At 40.0% G+C, this 20,292-nt stretch overlaps 1 protein-coding gene and 1 long non-coding RNA gene across 5 annotated transcripts in view; one reads left to right on the forward strand and one right to left on the reverse strand.

Moving 5' to 3' along the window:
- tbl1xr1b (tbl1x receptor 1b) overlaps positions 1-20,292 on the forward strand; it is a 21,878-nt gene continuing 1,586 nt past the window's right edge. Inside the window, exons 1-16 of one of the 4 annotated variants that reach the window (XM_034887546.1) lie at positions 472-685; positions 1,561-1,570; positions 2,432-2,488; positions 5,148-5,251; positions 5,403-5,548; positions 5,706-5,919; positions 8,287-8,419; positions 13,370-13,511; positions 13,913-13,976; positions 14,064-14,161; positions 16,298-16,358; positions 16,732-16,853; positions 17,208-17,282; positions 17,437-17,564; positions 18,576-18,741; positions 18,888-18,989. In XM_034887546.1, coding sequence (XP_034743437.1) covers positions 5,194-5,251; positions 5,403-5,548; positions 5,706-5,919; positions 8,287-8,419; positions 13,370-13,511; positions 13,913-13,976; positions 14,064-14,161; positions 16,298-16,358; positions 16,732-16,853; positions 17,208-17,282; positions 17,437-17,564; positions 18,576-18,741; positions 18,888-18,989 — 1,509 coding nt within the window. In that variant the 5' untranslated portion in view covers positions 472-685; positions 1,561-1,570; positions 2,432-2,488; positions 5,148-5,193. Of the gene's footprint in view, positions 247-464; positions 690-1,560; positions 1,571-2,427; positions 2,489-5,147; positions 5,252-5,402; positions 5,549-5,705; positions 5,920-8,286; positions 8,420-13,369; positions 13,512-13,912; positions 13,977-14,063; positions 14,162-16,297; positions 16,359-16,731; positions 16,854-17,207; positions 17,283-17,436; positions 17,565-18,575; positions 18,742-18,887; positions 18,990-20,292 lie in introns of those variants that run through there. The other 3 variants (XM_034887545.1, XM_034887544.1, XM_034887547.1) reach the window with 3 other exon arrangements.
- Positions 20,068-20,292, reverse strand: part of LOC117954073 — a 12,255-nt gene continuing 12,030 nt past the window's right edge. Inside the window, exon 3 of the long non-coding RNA XR_004658730.1 lies at positions 20,068-20,197. This is a non-coding gene — a long non-coding RNA (uncharacterized LOC117954073). The remainder of the gene's footprint in view (positions 20,198-20,292) is intronic.

A 20,292-nucleotide genomic window follows, 5' to 3' on the forward strand; every position in this document is an offset into this window, starting at 1 on the left:
AATGAGGTATAGTGGGGGAAGGGCGAAGACACTGTTGTTATGACTGGTGCTTGGCTGCGGGACAAACTTCCAGAGGCCTCGGCATTTTTTTCTCTAATCCATTTCATTGGTCGGTTTCAAGGAGGAAATGTGGCTCCATTTTGCTTGTGAACCTGTCAAACGGACCGGGAGCTAATATTAATCAACGCTTGAGGGCGGCTTTCACCTTTTGCAAAACACGAGGTGTTTGGTGCTTTTGAAAAATAGGTTAGTCACCGACATAGCATTATATCCAAGTAATTGTTGTTAGAAATGTAAACTAACGACTGTTCTTACATGTGACCTATTAGCTTGTATTCTTACATAAATTACACATGCTACTTTAACGAGGAGACGGTGACTACATTAAACACTGCGGTCGCTACGGTTTAATTCGTTAATGATGCTTTAGTGAGTGGCGCTTTGAAATAACAGTAGTTACAGTCAGCTAATTTTTGCATGTCGGGTCACTCCACTGTGTCGAATGTCTGAAGCCGTTGCTGGTTCTTACCGCCTGGCTTTAGCTAGTTTAAATATTATAACATATCAATAGTTAGCTAGCTAATACATGTGCATAGACTATCTTGCAATCGATTAAAGAGATAACATGGTCTGACTTGAACACAAGAGCTGAGGAAGATATCGTCAATTGAAAGGTTTTATCCAAATAGGTACGTGACTGTAGCAACAGTGTCATTAGCATAGCATGCTAGTGTTAGCCACCTAGCAAGCGTGTTAGCAGGTTTAGCTAGAGCATAGACAGTTAAAGAAAGGTTTAGAGTAGCGTTAATAGCAAGCTGGTGACCTGCGTCCACACGTCAGGAATGCTGTTTCAAAGAAGCTAACTTAGTTATTGTGGTCATTTGTTATATTAAATAACACACCGCGTATCCGTATAGCTTTAACTGCATTCGTGTGTTAGCTACGTTAACTGTTGGCAACCTGCATTAAGTGTTAGACCGCCTTGCCTGAGTGGCATGTGTTGTGATGGTTGTGCCCGTAACGTTAAATCCGCCGCCAATGAAAACTAATGGTAGCTCGCGTGTTAGCTAGCTAGTTTGCTAACGTCCCGTAGCTCATGGCAGTGCAGATGGAGGACCGCGTTAAAATGGGTTAAAGATGAACTACTAATTTTAGTCGTTAACTAGGTAAATAGGAAGACGCAAATAACGTTAGATCGTGTTTACTTGACAATCAACAAAATGCTATAGTGCCGATAAATCTCGTTCTCATTTCCCCGGTTACGTTAACGTTACATCCACGTAACCAAGTGACCCATGACATGTGGGAAATTGTCAGCATAGCATTACAGCAATGAGTTAAATTATTGTTAGACTTTTTAGATACAGTGCTGCAATATCTAGTTCAGTTTTCCGAACTGAAGAAGTAACATTTCATTTAATCTCTTCTTGAATTAATAACATTCATATTGAGACATTCATCGGAATAAAATAGTTCTGGTGGCGTTGCTTCAAACAGCATGTTGGTAACGTACACAGTGCACACTGTAGTTTGTTCAGCCCATTCATCGCCCCTGTGTGTGGGCGGAGGGTAATGTCCGCAAGTAGTTTACCATGATATTTTTGCCACCGGCAGAATAGCATGGTGACTTACTTTGCATGTATTTAACTTACACGAAATCAATCTGACCTGAGAAGGGACAACTCAGGGCTACAGTATAAGTTTGCGATTCAGTAGCAGAATTGAGATGTTGCTTAATATTGTAAGAGGCAAGCATCTAAAATGGGTCCGTACCAAATTAAATTACCAATGACTTCTCTCTTTCATTTACTCAATACATAACTATACTTCCCATTTAATCACTGAATTTTACACCATGCATAGCACAAATGTCCACAGGCTGTTTTTACATTACTGACCCAGTTTCTTTCATTGTTTGGTGACACTCCCCTTTGTACTAAAACACTTTCCTCTGGCTGCCTTTTCACCCACTGACTAAGAGCAGCTTCTAAAATGTCCTTTTTAGTTAAGGTAATTTTGTCACTGTGTTGATGGAAAAACCTTTTCTTCTATACATATTTTGGTGGAGCCTATTTGGTCCTTGGGGTCTATGCTGCTTAACCAAGATTTAAACATATAACAAATGCAAACATTTTAGTAGATAATTAAACTACAATACAAGGTGGGAGGTGGACTCAAGTGTAAAAAGCATTCCAAGGACACCATTGAATGGAATTCTGGATTTTTTTGACAAACTATAGTAATAACATAATAAAAGATGTAGTTGTACACATATTGAAAAATGTCTTAACATTTTGACCGTTAAGAGGTTTTACGCTCTAATAGCAGTGCTATAAATGATCCAGATGTGATGTCCATTACTGATGTTCCTTAAGTATAATTCAGGGGTAGGAAAAGGTCTATTCAATTTCTTTACTTTCTTTTTAGGGGCTTCTTGCTAAGGACAACGGAGCTATGATGTGCATCTGAGGACATCTTGATCACATGGGTAGTGTATTTTACTGTTTAATATCTCACCTTTATTGTTTTCCCCCTTACATGTTTTGATTTTGTTTTGCCTCTTTCTATGACTGTACACTTATATTGCTGTCTGGAAGTTCACATTGCTTTAACAAAGTGTCAGGAGTCATAGAGACAGCAAGGTAGCTGTGATTTAGCTTTGTTTCAAACCATTAAGCAACATGCCGGTTTCTAACTGTAGGGTATAACTCTGCTTGACTCGACTCACTTTAGGTACTAGTACTTTTCTCTTTCTGTTTTCTACTGTGGATAGTACCCCCTTTGAGTGTAGGCGGGATTTCTCAGCTGATCGCCATAGCAATGCTGTGTGAATCTGCCTTAAATAATTTTTTCAATGGGACAATTGCTAAATCCTTTTCCTTTTGTCTGCAAACAGAGGAAAATCTGTGTTGTGTGAATAATAAAATTGCAGCCACTAATGAATCTAGCTTGTCTATTTAAGAATTGTGGGTTTGTGCTGGATGACCCGTGTGTCCTTTCTCTCTGGCCAATCAACGGTCTGCAGGCTTTTAAATCCAACATCTATTGGCTCAGCTCACTTGGAACCTCAACCGAAGTGGTACCAAAAACTACTACTAGTCATATATACTACTACTACTACTACTAATACTATTACTACTACTACTGGTATTCACAACTTTTGCTAATGGAGAACCAAAAGAGGTTGAGTCGAATTGTACCATGAAAAACGGCATTAGGCATGTCTGAAATGCGCTATATTTATCTAAGTTATCATTACGTTTTTTGCCACAAGAAACTCTTAATGTTTTGTCTCGTGACATACTAACAGTAATACCCGGTTTAGCTCACAAAACATCCAAAGTAAGTGAATACGATAAAGTATGCAACATTAATGCATCATGAGGAACTCAAAATTCCTGCATGCTAAATCATATATTGAAGAGCACTTGATACTCTCTTAGCTGTAAGATTGTAGCAACCACCCCTCTCTGTCAGTCATATGTATAAGAGATGCAGTGTGAGGCCTGTGTTGACACAGTTCAAATGTAGACCGGGTTTCTGGTAATATGAGACTAATATCTCACAGTATTAAAAAGTTTAATATACTGTACTGTATATTAAATCTCACAATTCTAGACAGCTACTTGACAATCCTGAATCTTTGTGAGTTAAAATTCCCAACTTAACAATTTCCCTGACATATTCAATTATTGTGATGAATCTATTTAGTAAGCTTTGAAATGTTACAGCATAGACTTAAAATTCAACAAAACAGTTGTGATTACAATTTTTTTGTTGTTTAAGCCCAACTTCTACTTGTATTGCAACTACTTGGAATGTTTTCCGAGCACTTTTTTTCTTTTGCGTAACTCCTGTGTCTTTTTAGCAGCTCTTTATCTTATAGACAGTAATTTTTCAGTACTCCTAATCAATGCTGATCATAACAAGTCAAATATTGGGCATTATGTCAGCCAGAGCAATTGGTCGACCTCATTCATGCTTCTGTGTCACTTGCATAATGATGACATTTGCCGGCACACTTTCAACAGGCTAGTGTCAGATATGCAGAATGCTATATCAGCATGCTTGTAGTGTATCCATAACTACTCGGACCCTTACAGGAAATGTAATAGAAAACAAAACACATTGAAGGAGAACTGGAAAAACAAATTTTCTTCGAATCATGCTGTGTTTTGTTAAGAAAAATTGCTTGAATATTGTTGTTTTCATCCTTTTAGTGCTTCAGTGCGAGGAACATCAGCCATCAATACTTTTTGACCACCTTGTTGGTGAAAGCTGAAGGGGTTCAACTAAATTCCAGGCCTCTTGGTTTAGTTGGTCTTGGACCTCAGCCTCTGGGATTGGGCAGGCGACATGTTGACTTTTTCAGTGGCTGGCATGATGGAAATAGTAGTGGTTTTGTCCCCTTTCCAGACCCCTTGTTTATTTCCACTGTCCCATTTAAACAGTGTGGGTTCTGCATGAATAAAAATGGAGCCCGGCCGCAAGTACTGTATGATCTGTTATTGCTGAGGTTTAAAGCCCATCTATTCCAGACATTTTGGTTCACAATACCCAGCATGCCTCTTGAAGTTGGTGGGTAATTATTTCCAGTTGTAGGTTAATGAATGGAAACTGGTGCTCTGCCTAGAGCCAGGAGGCTTCTGTAGCCAACAAAGCTACAGAGGAACAAAACATTGATATGTATCAAAATAACAGTTCAAAACCGGGGTTTGCTTATCGCTCTGTTTGGAAGTTGCAAGATCTAGGTTAAAAAAGGTGGTGTTGTTTCAAACCTCTTCCTCTTCTCAGTTTTCACTGTTTGTGCCAGTTTGGTAGTGAGCTCACACCTTCCCCTGTGTGTGTGTGTGTGTGTGTGTGTGTGTGTGTGTGTGTGTGTGTGTGTGTGTGTGTGTGTGTGTGTGTGTGTGTGTGTGTGTGTGTGTGTGTGTGTGTGTGTGTGTGTGTGTGTGTGTGAGGGAGAGAGAGAGACCCTTGGCTCAGTGCCTCTGCATGTCATCTTGGTGTTAGCTATCAGCGCTTGAGTGATAGGGCATACTTTGAAGATTCTTTTAACACCTCCCTTCAACTAGGTTCTATGGACTTTAATACAAATAAACTCTTAATTAAGCAAGACTCCCTGCTCTGTGGTATGCTTTTTACAGGCTGCTATCCTGTGCTGACCCAATGGTTTAATCACCAGGACTAAACATGAGCATTAGCAGTGATGAAGTCAATTTTCTGGTTTACAGATACCTGCAAGAGTCGGGTAAGTCTTGCTGTGAATTGCACTTTTTCTTTTCGTTTTCTTTCTGAAAAAGAACAAAACACTTCAAATGTAATATACATAGCGGCTTTTGATTTTCTGCAATTAAACTTTGACTCCACTCTGCTTTCCAAATTATCCACACCTCCTTCAGGCTTCTCTCACTCAGCATTCACCTTTGGCATAGAGAGCCACATCAGCCAGTCCAACATCAATGGAGCCCTGGTGCCCCCTGCTGCCCTCATCTCCATCATCCAGAAGGGCCTGCAGTATGTGGAGGCCGAAGTCAGCATCAATGAGGTCAGGCTCCACCTTTAAACCATCAATTACTAATTAGTGTAACTTACAACATACTGGCAAGAATAGGTGCACTGTCAGCTTTATTTTGTGTGTCTGTTGGTTTCTAGATTGTAGTGGATTTGGTGGGTTATGTGAATAAATTGTGCTATCTCTGTAGGACGGGACGTTATTTGATGGGCGGCCCATTGAGTCGCTATCTCTGATTGATGCTGTGATGCCAGATGTAGTCCAAACCAGGCAGCAGGCCTACAGGGACAAGCTGGCCCAGCAACAGGCGGCAGGCAGTGGCAGCGGCACAGGGCCCCAGGGAAGCACCAAGAATGGAGAGGGCGCTGCCAACGGGGAGGAAAACGGATCCCATGCCTTAGCCAGTAAGCTACCTCCTTGTTGTACAACAATCTCTGAATTTGGTCCTTAACAAACGGATGTGTCTTTTTGTGCTTGGGCAAGAAAGAATGTAAGGTCATTCAAATTCCAGAAATCTTTCATGTCCTTATGGAGGATGTTATTCCTACATTAAATGCTTTGACATTAAGATTTGTGTTTATAAGATGCTCAGTAAGCTGTTTGGCATGCACCCCTTAATCTGGTTCTTAATATGTCACTGTGTTTTTCTGTCCCCGCTCACTTAAATGTGCATCAAGGATGTTCATTTTACTTAATGCTGCAGTTAAATAAAAAGTCTAATGTTAAATGACACCACAGCAGAAAGAGGAAAAGTTGATACCTTTATATAAAACAAAAGACTACAAAAAGAAAGGCTGGGCGGTGTGGCCCTATTTTTATATAGCGAAGTATATTTTGAATAATAAACAGTAATGGATATCATGGTATATCATTTTTCCCTTCACAGTTTCCATAGAAGGTGGGTTTTGGATGAATGTTGTGTTAGACTGTAAGATACTTCTTATTGCATGGGGTAAAGGGATATTTCACCATTGGAAAGATGAATATATCTTTAAATTGGGTCACTTATGTAATAGAAATTTGAAATAAAGTGAATGTTTTTGGCAAATGTGGATGAAAGACACCAAATCCCAGAATGCAAAGGCTTTGCTGCTCAGAGTCCACTCCCTTCATTTAAGAATCCCAAACTCCACCAGCGCTAAGCAGTAGTTGGATAAAAGCACCCCATTTCTGCACCTGTCCGTGTTGTCACAGCCCACCTCGTCGAGTTTTACCCAACAGAGCAGCATTTGCTAGCAGACCTGGTAGCTAGATGGCGGAGTCTGGTACAACAGTTCAGCCAATTTTCCACAAAAACAAAACAAAGCAGTCTCTGAACTCACTTTGGGAGTTTTGTTGAAGTTTGATGTAGTCCAGTTTGTTGTCTAATGATCGGACAAAAGCACGATGAATCTGACAGGTGGCTGTCTAGCGTTTCCACCTAGCTGCAACCTCAGCCCTCGTTCGGCGTTTCCGCTATGTCCCCTCACCTGGCAAGAGGCATCGGGCGACGCAACTGGCTGAGATGCTGGTCTCCGTAGCAGGCGAAGCTTGCGTAGTATTTTGAGTATTCTGTCTGTATTAAAGTTTCCTCCATATTGATATTCTCCGATCAGTACCTATGTATCTCAGTGGTACACATGTGCGGTAGTTTGAATACACATAATTGTTGTAAAAGTTTTCTGCTGAGAAAAGAGAGCTGTAGCCTAGCTCCAAGATGGCTGACACACGGCTTGCTTCGGGTGAAAGTCAAACCCCCTATGGTCGGGTTTAAAACATGCAGAACTAGCTGGCTTGTAGTCCACTGCCTCTGGGCAAAATTGCCTCAGATGATTATCAGAGGCTTGTTTCCAGACACACAATCCAGAGAAATCTTGTTTTGGGGACATATGGGTGGGAAGCACTCAAATACTACCGGGTTTCTACTGATACAAAGTTAAATGCTAATCGATGAAGTATTCCTTTTAAAGCTTACCACCTTTGTTTGTGTATGTGTGAGCTAATTGTCTTTCTCATGGCAGCTGCAGTACAACAATTGGATTTAGTATTGTGTAAACGGTCTGTGACTTGCTTGATATTACATAAAGCTTCTCTGTTGGTTTCCTTACACCAGCATGTGTTTTCTCATGGTTTTGTCCTCCCTGTGTAGCACTGTTGCCATGTCTTTATTCACCTTTTCCTACAACAATGTTTTTGTTTGTTCTAGCTTAAAAAGGAGAAATGGGGCCTGGTTGTTTTCCCCTAAAAAAACAGTTTTGTTTTTCAGTGTGTTTCAATCCCAAGTAAACACAGAATCAAATTCTAGAGTGGTACTGAGGAGTAGATTAGGGTTCTCAGGGGCTCATGGGTTGATAACTTGTATTTTGCACGGTGCCTAAGTTTTGTACAAGCACTCCTGGTCATTCAACAACAAGCACAGGCTGCTCTTTAATTCCACAGCTGTCAGCTGGTCTGGCTTGAGCCTTTTTGAGAAACATCCATTCTGTGTGAATGACCAAGATCAGACAAGGACATGCATGTGCACTGCCATGGGACTAGTCCGGTTCTTAGGCAATTAGATGATGGCAGACTTTCCTTATGTGCTGCCATTGTTAAAATCAATGTGTTTTAATATGCTTTGCAAGGGGAAGCACTGGTTCTTCATTTCAAAATTGTTTGGCTATTTGACAAGATCACACATCTTGTTTATACTTTATTAATTATGCATCCTCCTTGCCTTCAGAACAGTGGGACAGACAATCCTGGGATGTAAACCTTTAGTTTAAGGTGTTTTTTCTCACTCCTTCCCATAGATCACCACTCAGAGATGATGGAGGTGGACAGGGATGTGGAAATCCCTCAGAGTAAAGCCATGGTCCTGAGGGGCCACGAATCCGAAGTTTTTATCTGTGCCTGGAACCCAGTAAACGACCTCCTCGCCTCCGGGTCAGTACAATCTCTACATCATCCTTTGTTTCCCCATGGTTGTCACTTATCACACATCCACTACGCAACTCCTACATTGTTCACGGTCGCTCTGCTCGCTTCCCTACCAGGGGTGTCACACAAGTTTTACCACGATACAATAATATATTGATTCTTTGGTCACAATTCTTACTGATATCTTAAAGTCTTTCACGATACAATTTTGATTCAATTCAGGAGCCTACAATTGACATGAGATAATAGCAAATGCCTATTTAACACATTTACATTTTTATCAACTCAAACTAAAATATGATATTATCAGTTTTATAACTGAGCTCTCCCTGGCATAAAAAAACAAACTATTCTTTTTAATGAAAAGGCTAAATATGAAGAAGGAATCTAAAATAAAGGGGCACTTACAGGCAATGCTATGCAATTTTACTTTACATTGATACTTGGATCGTGAAACGTTAAATCGATATATCAATTCAGATCAACGTATCGGTACTACCCTATTCATCCCTCAGGTACTGACGGTACTCAACACACCCACCGTTCTCGCTCACACTAATGCCTGATTTATTGTTCTGTTTTGAATCTACTGTACATTGAATTAGCCCTGCTCTGTATGACGCTACCCCATTGATGTATTAAGTGTGTCCCTCGTAACAATGTCTATGACCAGTTAGTCTGTTTAGGCAGTAGCCCGTTTGTCAGGTATGGTCCCGTGAGTATCAAAAGTGTAGAGGGTTTCAGAGCATGCAAACAGGTTGTAAAATTGTTTTTTTTAAACTTAATTACTAGTTAATATATTACACCCATCTTGAATGTCACTGTTTTTTAAGCGCATACAAAATGTATTAATTTGAAAATTTCATTTTCAAAGAAGATTTGAGTTATGTAAAAAGTATTGCATAATTTTGTTTGTTTTTCTTCTTGTGCTTGTTTATCTTATGGTCAACTTAAAAATTACACAAACAAAATTTTTGTAGCTTATTTTTTGCGTTTTCCTTGATAATCACGTAAACTCATGATGCGATTAAATCGTAATCGCAGGATGGTTAATTGCAATATGACCTTTTCTACAAATCTTGCAGCCCTAGTCCACCATAATACTGGTATAATTTTGATGATAAAAAAAAAAGGTAATTATGGTGATAAAGGTAATATCCCAACTTGATGGCTCCACGGGGGAATGAATTGGATCCAAAAAGGGGAGTGCCTTCAGTAGTGTGCAAGAGTGGTGTTTTAAAGATGAACTGATCTGGAATTTCAATAATGGGGATATAACAGATGTATTTTATTTCTTCTCATGGGTCCAATTATTAAAATGGGTGAATTTGTTAAAAGGGATAAAATGGCAAGTTAAAAGTGTTGTTGTTGTTACACTGGCGCCGCCATGTTGGAATTACACAATCTACTAGGTCACTGGCATGGTAAGCACGCTTATGACAAACTCAACAAGCTAGCACTCCGACCACTGTATAAATAAACCAAGACTCCGACAATATCACAGATTGATAATGATTCGTTTACTAGCCGCTAACTAAACCACAGAATCCAACGTCCCTCTCTACTCACCCTGAAGCTAGCTGATGTTCACCGTCTCAGGGCACATTGTTGATGCAGAAACAGCTGCTAGTTCCATAGTAAAAATCTGCCAACTCTGCACCTGCCTAAAGTACACGGCAAAACTCGTGAATCCTCCGTGCATATATGGTCAAACTGGAGTAACACTCCTACGTGTAGCTAACGAGCGATCCCATTGGATTAATTCGTCCAATTACATTTTCAATTTATCTACCTCTATTTTCTTAAACGAACAGGACCTTAACCATGTTTTTCTATTTTCTCTAAATGCACAAACAATCCTACTGAAGGTGGAGCTTGAAACTGATTGTCCTCCATGTGGTGGTAGTCAGACACTACAGGCATGTCTGTCACAGGCTCAAATGCTTAACCCGTGCCATTAAAATTACTAATTTTCGTGTGTATATAATATTCTGCAGCCGTTGCCTATATACCTTTGCAGGTCCTAGCATGCCAGTGACGTCATTGATATTGTCAGCGTTCTAATACTAACCACTTGGTTACATCACCATACAGTATTGATCACAAACTTCCAAGATGCCGTCTGAAAGTGTGTCTATATGTCGATTGCGTGGGTTTTGACAACAGTGTCATATGCATTTATATATTTTATAGTTATTTATGTTCACTTTGGTGCAGAGGCAGATGTTCTCATCTGTGTAGTACTTAAGTCTGTTTGCAATACACGTGTATACACACTGCATGGTGTGTTGTATCGTGACTGTGCTGCATTTTTATGAACTATGATATTCTGGCCATGTGTCACATCTCTGGCCCAGGTCCTGCAGGCTCCGTCTCACACGCTACTATTCTACGAACTGAAGTTAGTTGCATTTAATAACTTCTCCTGCGTTATCAGCGGAAACACTGGCACAAATACAGGTTTGCCTCTCATGCTTAACAATATACAGCCTAACTCTAATAATTATTAAAACTGTGGAAAAATGTCAGAAGTGTGGACCACCGCTGTGTCTTGGGAGCCATGTGAGTGTAAGGGGGCGGGGCTCCGCGGAGACTAAAGGGAGAGAGCCAAACACAGCCACAGCTTTACAGAAGAAATGGGTAATGTAACGCAAAATTAAACCATATTGATATAAACAGCATTGCTTCGTTTGTGGAAAGGCAGCGGATACGAGGATGTTAGGTGCACCGGTGCGACCTAGGAAAAATGTTAGTCGCACTCTAGAGCCCTGTGAGCTAACAGACACTAACTAGCACTGGTCACGGCTGTTGTCTGAAAAACAACACAGATGGGACAAAATGTTGTGTTTTCTACTAAATTAGCAAACCTTGTGACCGACATATGACCGACTGCTATCTGTTGTGGAATTTTCCTCACGTTACTCTGTCCTCTGTGACTGTCTACATCTAGAAACTAAGCTGCACGGTGCAAGGAACCACTCTGAGTGGCTCATGCTCAGACAGTGGTTTACGAAGCGGTAGGTTGGCTTTGCAAAAAAAAAAAAGCGTTCTATGAACGGAATGATGCATTTAAATATTGCTCGGTTATGCAAATTTGATTGTAGGAAGCTGAAATTGTGATTAAAATTTGATTAATTGTGCAGCCCTAATCTTTAGCACACTGGACAGAAAACGTCATGAGTAGGGTTAGGTTATGGTAACACTATGTGCCTCTAAACCGATTGGCCAAACTGCAAATACTGCATCTGACTGTATTCTCAATTAATTTTAAGGGGCAAAGTAGGCAACAAGCACAGCTTTGTTAATCCCCAATTCAAACTAATCCTTATAATTGGAACAACTATCTGCTTCGATTATGTCATCCGTTTAGGTCTCCATCTTTAGTTCCCATTAGTGTTGTCAACATGGTCAAGGGGAGATCCCTACATTCCTCAACAGAAAGATCAAAAGAAGTCAAATACATATAATTTGAGAAGATGCACCAGCTCTTTTGCCGTTAACAGTTTCTTTTCAGCAGTAGATTGTCTGGGCTTAAAATAATGAAATCCTGTAAAAAGTTATTAACATTTGAGAAATAGGTGTGAATTTTTGTAATAAGTTTGTTTCCCCCTCAACACCCATCGCAGGATTGGATTTGTCCAACTGTAAAATGGCCATTAGCCTAAGCCATCATTAACAGATAAGTGTTAAACACTAATTTCCTTTATAGTGCAGTGATTGTCAGAACGAAGAATTGATTTAACTTTGCCAAACAAACCAAAATCAAGGACAAGAATAATTCATCATCTTCCTAAAATGTCATTGAAGGGATGGTTATGATCTTTTGAAGAGGGGTTGTATGAGGTACATACCTGTAGTTAGTGTATATTAAATGGCGGTCGACAAGCCCCCAGTTTGGAGAAGCAAGCGTGTACCAGCACGGAAGCAATGCACTGCTGTGGATGAGGGCAACTGTGTGTACCCTATATTAGAATATTTCACCACTTTACCTTGCCATCAGACAGCCCTTTCTTTCGGCACTACATTTTCTCAGTTGTAGAACTGCAACAGATCTTATGTATTCTTAGTTTATAAAGGTATCCTCTTGTCTTCACAGTATTTCGTCATTGCTCTCTTAATCACTCATTTTTATTTAATTGTATTTGTTTATTCCATTAACCACGGAGCGTGAGACCCAAACAGCTGAACTGCAGCGTAATACAATTTGCGCACTGTTGTGCTTATTTGTAGTAATAGGGAAGTTCTACGGTTGAGAAGATGGCAAGGTACTGTAAATAGATAAAAATATTCTAAATATAACATAACCTTGTGTGAAACTGGCATGGTTTTTTAAGTGGGCTAAAATACGTTTTGCTGCGACCTCCGTTCAATGTACAGTACATGGCTTAGTCGGCTTCTCCAGAATGGGGGGGTGCCACCAGCCCTAAAAATCAGAGCTATCCCTTTAAACTGTCTCCTGCCTCAATCAACAATTAAATGCTTATTTATAAAAGCGTCCAACCTAATAGAGGTGAGTATTGAACTTAGTAGATATACTTTACATTCAACTATCTAAATAATAATAAAACTCTGCTCCTGAGCACAAGCACACCTCTCAAAATTAAATGAAAATTTAGAAAAATTTAGAAAAAAAAACATCTGGCACAGTCCTGTAAATTAAAAGGGACATTAAAGTCAATAAGTTTTGTGCTTGTAAAACTTCTTTCTCCCTTTTCCTCAACAGATGATGTGAAAAGGTTTGATAGGGATTTAAAAAGATTTCGGGTTTGATTCTGGGTTCATGTTCGATAAAATGCTTTCAAACCCCAACCCTACTCAAGAGCAACGATGGTCAGTTTAATACCATTTTCAGTACTGATTATAAGAGTCAAAGCCATATTACGTACCTAATGTTAGATTGTCGGTCTGTGCGTGGTGTGGGTGTGTGGTTTCTCTGGTGTGTATTGACTCGGGCAGGTCTGGGGACTCGACAGCACGGATCTGGAACCTGAGTGAGAACAGCACCAGCGGGTCCACCCAGCTGGTTCTGAGGCACTGCATACGGGAAGGGGGCCAGGACGTACCCAGCAACAAAGACGTCACCTCACTAGACTGGAATGTAAGTGTGTGTACAGTATGTTTGTGCGGGTCTGTTTCACTGAGTGCAGTTTTGAGTGTTCTAATCTTGGTGTGTGTGCGCGGTTGTCTACTACTTTTGCTGAAGGCATTCTTTCCAACCAGATATATGGGGGCGAGTCATTCCCATGGGTAAAAAGGCTTTTTATGCTGCTCAGCTGCAAACCATTTTGTTCCATAAGTAGTATAAGTCAGTGCACAATGCCTGATCAGCACTAATATTTTTTTCATAACTAACTACTTACTTTTTAATGTGAGTCTCATTAAGAGTCAAATATGAAATCGGGCCTAATTCTGCCCAAATCAGAATATGCAAATGAAAATGAGAAAGGTTAAAAGCAACTAAACTCAAACTAATGAGGATCATTGCTGTCTTTCTTTCAGAGCGAGGGAACGTTGCTAGCAACAGGCTCATATGATGGCTTTGCTAGAATATGGACAAAAGACGGTAAGACCATAGCTTTGCAAGGATGCATGGATGATGAAATGTCTTTGCTCTCTTTCTAAGCTGATTTGGGTTTTTTAAATTTTTCAGGTAACCTGGCCAGTACTTTGGGTCAGCATAAAGGCCCTATATTTGCACTTAAGTGGAATAAGAAAGGAAACTTCATCCTTAGTGCTGGTGTAGACAAGGTAAGGCACATTGATTTAAGCTTTGGATTTTAGAGTTGAAGTTTGAGAAATGCTTTTTGGGTGGCCTTGTGAGCACTGCAGCTTGTTGCTTATTCAGATTGCTAACACTTTAAAGCGACCTTAAATTATGACAAATTTTCCATGGAACCACAATGAAGAGAGATGATTCCCTAAATGTGATATACAGGGGTTAAATTGGGATTTGTTATGTGGGGGGGGACTCTCCCTAGGGGGGTCCGTGGTTAGGTCCCCCTGGGAAAGATTTTTGAAAAATATATTATTATATTTGCCACTTTCTGGAGAGTTTTGTGCAAAAAAATGGAGAAATTGAGTCTTGTTGATTCGCGCAAAACTGCAAGGTTAAGATCCTATTCTTTGCGTTGTTGACAGACAGAGGACATTTAGCATTTAAATTACTGTTAATCAGTCATCACTTGGTTACACGTTGTATTACCTTGTTATGATATAAGAAGTTACCCATACAATGTGCCCAACAAAATGTGCAACATGAGGGGACAATGCAGCAGCTGACACCAGTAACCGCTAAAAAGATTTGGGGCTGTGGCGACCAGGTCCACTTCACACAAACTTCTTCCTCCTATTCTCTCTCTTTACTACTAGGCTACTACTACTAGAACAACACACACACACACACACACACAGCTCAGAATCCTGCCGACGTAGACACTTAGGCGTTATGTTGTTGACCCGCAGTGGTGAATTGTCTACAGGGCTGCGCAGGTTGTTGACGTGTTCCGATTGTTTTCATCCCATCTCCGCCAAGACAAAATAGACATGACATTTCAAAAATCTTTCATGTATTTTCAAATCTTTCTGTATTGTCAGAAATACCATGTTGTCAAAAGCATCACTTTCATCAAATTATATGTGACGGACTTATTTCCATAAGGCAATTAACTGCATGCAGGCACTCTGGACACACACATCCGTTTGTGTGCCGGGCCCAATTTAACCACTGGTGATATCAGTTTGATATTAGGGGTGGGATTGTTAAGAAATGTGAGGGTTTTATTGATAGGAGTTTTTTTTTATTCGTACCTGCATCTGTTCTCAAAAAAGTAAAATTGTTTTCAAGGATACATTACTTTTCACAGATGTTAAAGCTGCCTTGAGGAAATGTCTTCAACTCAAGGATTAACCGGTTAGATGTTGGTGGTCAAAGGTCAAGGTCACCCTGACCTCAAAAAAAATGTTTTTGGCCATAACTCAATAACTCCTACGCTAATTATGACAACATTTCACACAGATATGCAATAAGATAAAAAAATATATATATTTTTTTATATCCAACAGGTCAAAGGTCAGCTTCACTATGACAAAGTGTTTTGTAAAAAAAACTTTGTGGTGATTGTATAGATCTTTTTTTTTTTTCTCACAAAGTGTCAAATTTTCCGCAATTTCCTTTTATGATCAAGTAAACTCATAATACCATTTTATTGTAATTGCAGAATTGTAAAACTTTTTTTCTCCAAATCATGCCGCCTTATAATAAACCCACCCAGAAATGTATTACCCAACTCTGCTGTCCACCTCGGCTCTTTGGGTGGTTTTAGCATCTTTGTTATTTATTTTAATGGAATTGTGCCTGTAGGTGGTCAAATTTACAGGGGATTTAAGGGATTCTTCATTTGTTCCCATTAGTTATGCCAAGGGAAAGGCACTGCGTGCATGCAGACCGCAAACAAGTCTGTGCAGATATTGTGCGCTGTCCTCGGTATACTGCATCAGGGTGCTGCTCACACTTACCAACTGTTATGGACTGATAGGTGACAGAGGTGCACCTCCACATCCGGTTCCTAGATGATGACAATGTGTTCTACATTGCCATCTAGTGAACAAAAGTATAATGACAGACAGGGTCAACTTCAGCATACATTTAAATGCTGAAGTCCTGATGTCTTGGAGGCATAAAAAAGGTGGCGTGTGTGAGATATATTCCCTCTTTATGTATATGTATATGCTCCTTCACATTATACAGGTCAACTTAGTGTGACTTGCAACATTTTTTAAATAGGAAGAACATTTTTTTTTACATTATGTGTGATGTATTTATCGATTTCCTAATATAAAGATACTAGTTTAGAATGAATAATGAAAATGTCATTCTTCACACAGACCACAATTATTTGGGACGCCCATACGGGAGAGGCAAAACAACAATTTCCTTTCCACTCTGGTGAGTTACAGGAGTCGGATTGTTCCACGTGACTTCCCATGCAAGAGTCTTTCTGTTTTTAGACAGAAGTTAACTTCTGCAGAACTGAAGGGAGACCATAGTGATAATACATAATACAAGTCCTTTTACACACAATTTGCACAACAGCTTTGCATTTTGACATTGTTTGTTCATTGGAGTGTGACAATGACCCTTACGTGAATGTACAGAAAGCATGTTTTTGTTTTAAACATTTATCTGCCCTTAGAGTATTGTTATAGAGAATTGTCAGGTCCAATATGGCAATAAGAAGTATATATACACCATCATATTCATGTCATCTTTTTTTCCTCGTGCTCCATCGGCTCTAATATCTGTCTCTGCTTCCCAACAGCACCTGCTCTGGACGTAGACTGGCAGAGCAACAATACGTTTGCCTCCTGCAGTACAGACATGTGCATTCATGTGTGTAAGCTAGGTCAGGACAGACCTGTCAAGACCTTCCAGGGACACACGGTGAGACAGAGAGCTAGTTTCTCACAGGGAGGGAAATGGAAACCCTCCTGCTGGCCAAATACACTCCTGTTCTTAAAGCATTATAGGATAGCTATAAAATCTGGCACGGACTTGCTGTAGCCTCTGATTAAAGTTATTAATTTACTTAGGATGCATTCACTCCCAACCTACGTTTGCTGTAAAATCTGCCTCAGCCTTTGACAAACTAGTATGTCGTGTATTGGGATGCTTTGATATAAATTTGTATAAACAAATCAATATATTAAGTGCATTATGTCTATTGTTTACCATGTACCTCAGTCAAAAATGCTTTTTTTTCCTTTTGTTTTTCAACTCTCATCTTACTCACTGTAGAATGAGGTGAATGCCATCAAGTGGGATCCCACTGGCAGCTTGCTGGCCTCCTGCTCAGATGACATGACACTGAAGGTCAGTCCACATGACATACAGATGTTATGCATGTCACTTTATGGCTTAGATGAGCACACAATGCTCCTTAATTAGAAAAGTTGCTTATTGAATGTGTTGATGAACATAGTAATAAAAGTCATCTCAACTAATGGTTTCTTCTTCTCTGGCATAGATTTGGAGTATGAAGCAAGATTCGTGTGTCCATGACCTCCAGGCCCACAGTAAAGAAATCTACACCATCAAGTGGAGCCCCACAGGCCCTGGGACCAACAACCCTAGTGCTAACCTCATGCTGGCCAGGTGAGACCACAAAGCAGCACCTGAAAATCATAAATCATAAGCAACAATCATATTATACAGGGTAGTTTTGCATACAAAGAGGTAAGGTGACACAAATACTGTGCATGGAATACTATGTTCTTATTGAGCAGTTTCTGTCTAATTATAAATGGTCATTCAGAGCAAGCTCACTTTTCCAACTACTGATCATAAAACAATACCCACATTACAATATGTAAATAAATAAAAAACAAGTGAGAAACACCAGTGCAATTGAATAAGAGGGCTATTAAAAACAAGAGCAGTCCCTACAAAACACATTTTCAAGCCTCATCTTGAATGTCCCAGTGGAAACAAGTTGCAGTTTGAGAGAATCCTGAAGCTAGTTCAATCTTTCAGGAGTGTAAAAGTTAAAAGCACTCGTCCCTAATTTACAGTTGATGCCTGGCATGATAAGTCCAATGTTTGTCTTTGAGCGTGTCTGATATGCTGCGTTAGCAGCAAAGACCGATGCAGGGGAATCCTGCCACATGAAGCCATGTAAATAAACATTAAGTTTACTGTCAAGATCACTGTCATCTGCTCTGATCGGATTACGCTAGCACTCCCTTTTGTTGCTAGATAGACCCTCATCAATAAAATAGTTAACACTGAACTCAGGGCTGCTCCTCATAGGAGACTATGGCTGACTTGCCATGCACAGTTTGATTTGGACTCTGGTGCCTCAGTTGCACGTTTGTAGCTTTAAGAGGGCTGTGAGTCACCACGCTGCCAGCTTTAGTGTTTTTCAGATGCACCTGAAACCACCGCCCCTGGGCCGCTCAAATTAAGTGGCCTTATAGATATTTTAGATTGGGAGACAGTTGATACATAAAGTGGAAAAACACAACATTAATGCATAGATCAGTGGTGAATTAGAATGTTTCCTTTTAATGAGCGCTGTCTAGTTGACCACCTGTACCTCATGAGTGTCAAACATGGCGGTGCGTTTTATTGCAACTCTTGGACACTCTTTTTGTTCACTCTGTCCAGCGCATCGTTTGACTCCACGGTGCGTCTGTGGGACGTGGAGCGCGGGGTGTGTATCCACACACTGACCCGCCACCAGGAGCCCGTCTACAGCGTGGCCTTCAGCCCTGATGGCAGGCACCTCGCCAGCGGCTCCTTTGACAAGTGTGTCCACATCTGGAACACTCAGGTCTGGAATAAAACTTTCAAATTCTAATCACATGTACACTAATGCACATTATACTACACCCATTAAAATTGTGCATAGGTGGCATAAATACATAGAGTGAAGATGTTGCCTATCTTGCTAATATGTTTGTGTGTATGTTTCTTCAGACGGGTGCTTTAGTCCACAGCTACCGGGGGACAGGAGGGATCTTTGAGGTGTGCTGGAACGCCACAGGGGACAAAGTAGGAGCTAGCGCATCAGATGGATCGGTAAGTTGTTCTGTCGGAGTGCTTCATCACGCACATAATAATCATTATACACGCACACACACACACATACACACACACTCTTTGGCCTCTATGAACAACTTCCACAACAGACTACACTCGACTACTGAACCAGGAAGTTTGTTGCTTAAAGGGCATGTGGATCCGTTCCCATGAGCTTGTCGACTAATGCAGGCAATAGTGTTTTTGGGGTGGCAAATAGAACCAAGCATTATATCAATATTATATTGATATTATGATATGAGACTAGATGTTGTCTTAGATTTTGGTAATATGTTGAAGTGTCTTTTTCTGGTTTTACAGCCTGCATTACATTAAAGGGATTGTTCTGAACTTACCATTACCGAGTTATTTGCCATTACCGATTTAGTTAAACATTACTGATGTTTATTTTTCATAAATCTCATTGTGTCTCAAGTTTTTTTGTGAAAGCACCAATAGTCAACAAAAATCTAGTTATTTGATCAAAAATATTGTGGTATTTGATTTTATTCGACCAGCAATTCTGGCTAGATTGAATGACCAACATTTGAACGCATCTGTGGTCACTGTGGGAACTTGTTGCAGTGCCATTAGTTAACACTAGAAAGAGCCATTATTGTCTGAAAAATGAATTACTACTCACTAAATGAAATCTCTATAGGTTGTACATAACGAACAGCCTATGTATTGGAGTTTTGTTCTAGGAATAAGTAATAACATTAACTATACGATATTAATGTAATTAATTAGTATCAAAAACTGAGGAGGACACGCTGTTGGATGCTGTCCTTTTCTCCTACTCTTTCTTCAAAGCCTCGAAGCCAAGCGAATCTATCTCTTTCTCTCCCTGACCCTGTCTTTATGCTTGAGCAGCATTGGTTGAAGCCTGAACATATTGTAAACAAATACATAATATAATAACATAACTAATTACACTTGTCGAACTCTTCAGCTCTGTTTCAGACTCATAACTCCGCTTCAGGCCGGTCCTCATCCTCAAAACGTTCCTTTTTCAGTCGCGAAAAATACTTTTCAATACTCATCTGGAGTAAAAAACAAACAAAAAAACATTATATATAGTAAATTTATTTGCTTCACAGCTGCTACATAGTGTTTTGAACAACCCAACTGCATTTTACCGCAAACTTGCAACTAGTTACCTTTCTAAAGCAGGCGCAATCACTTGTTTGCTAAGAGTCAGGGGGGGACTCCAACATTAACACACTGACAACATTGTATTCAGAGTGATTGTGTAAAGGTGGTCACGAGATACCAACTTTTCATGAGCATGTAACTTTTTCCA

Source organism: Etheostoma cragini, chromosome 12 (genome assembly GCF_013103735.1).
Source record: "Etheostoma cragini isolate CJK2018 chromosome 12, CSU_Ecrag_1.0, whole genome shotgun sequence".
NCBI lineage: Eukaryota > Metazoa > Chordata > Actinopteri > Perciformes > Percidae > Etheostoma > Etheostoma cragini.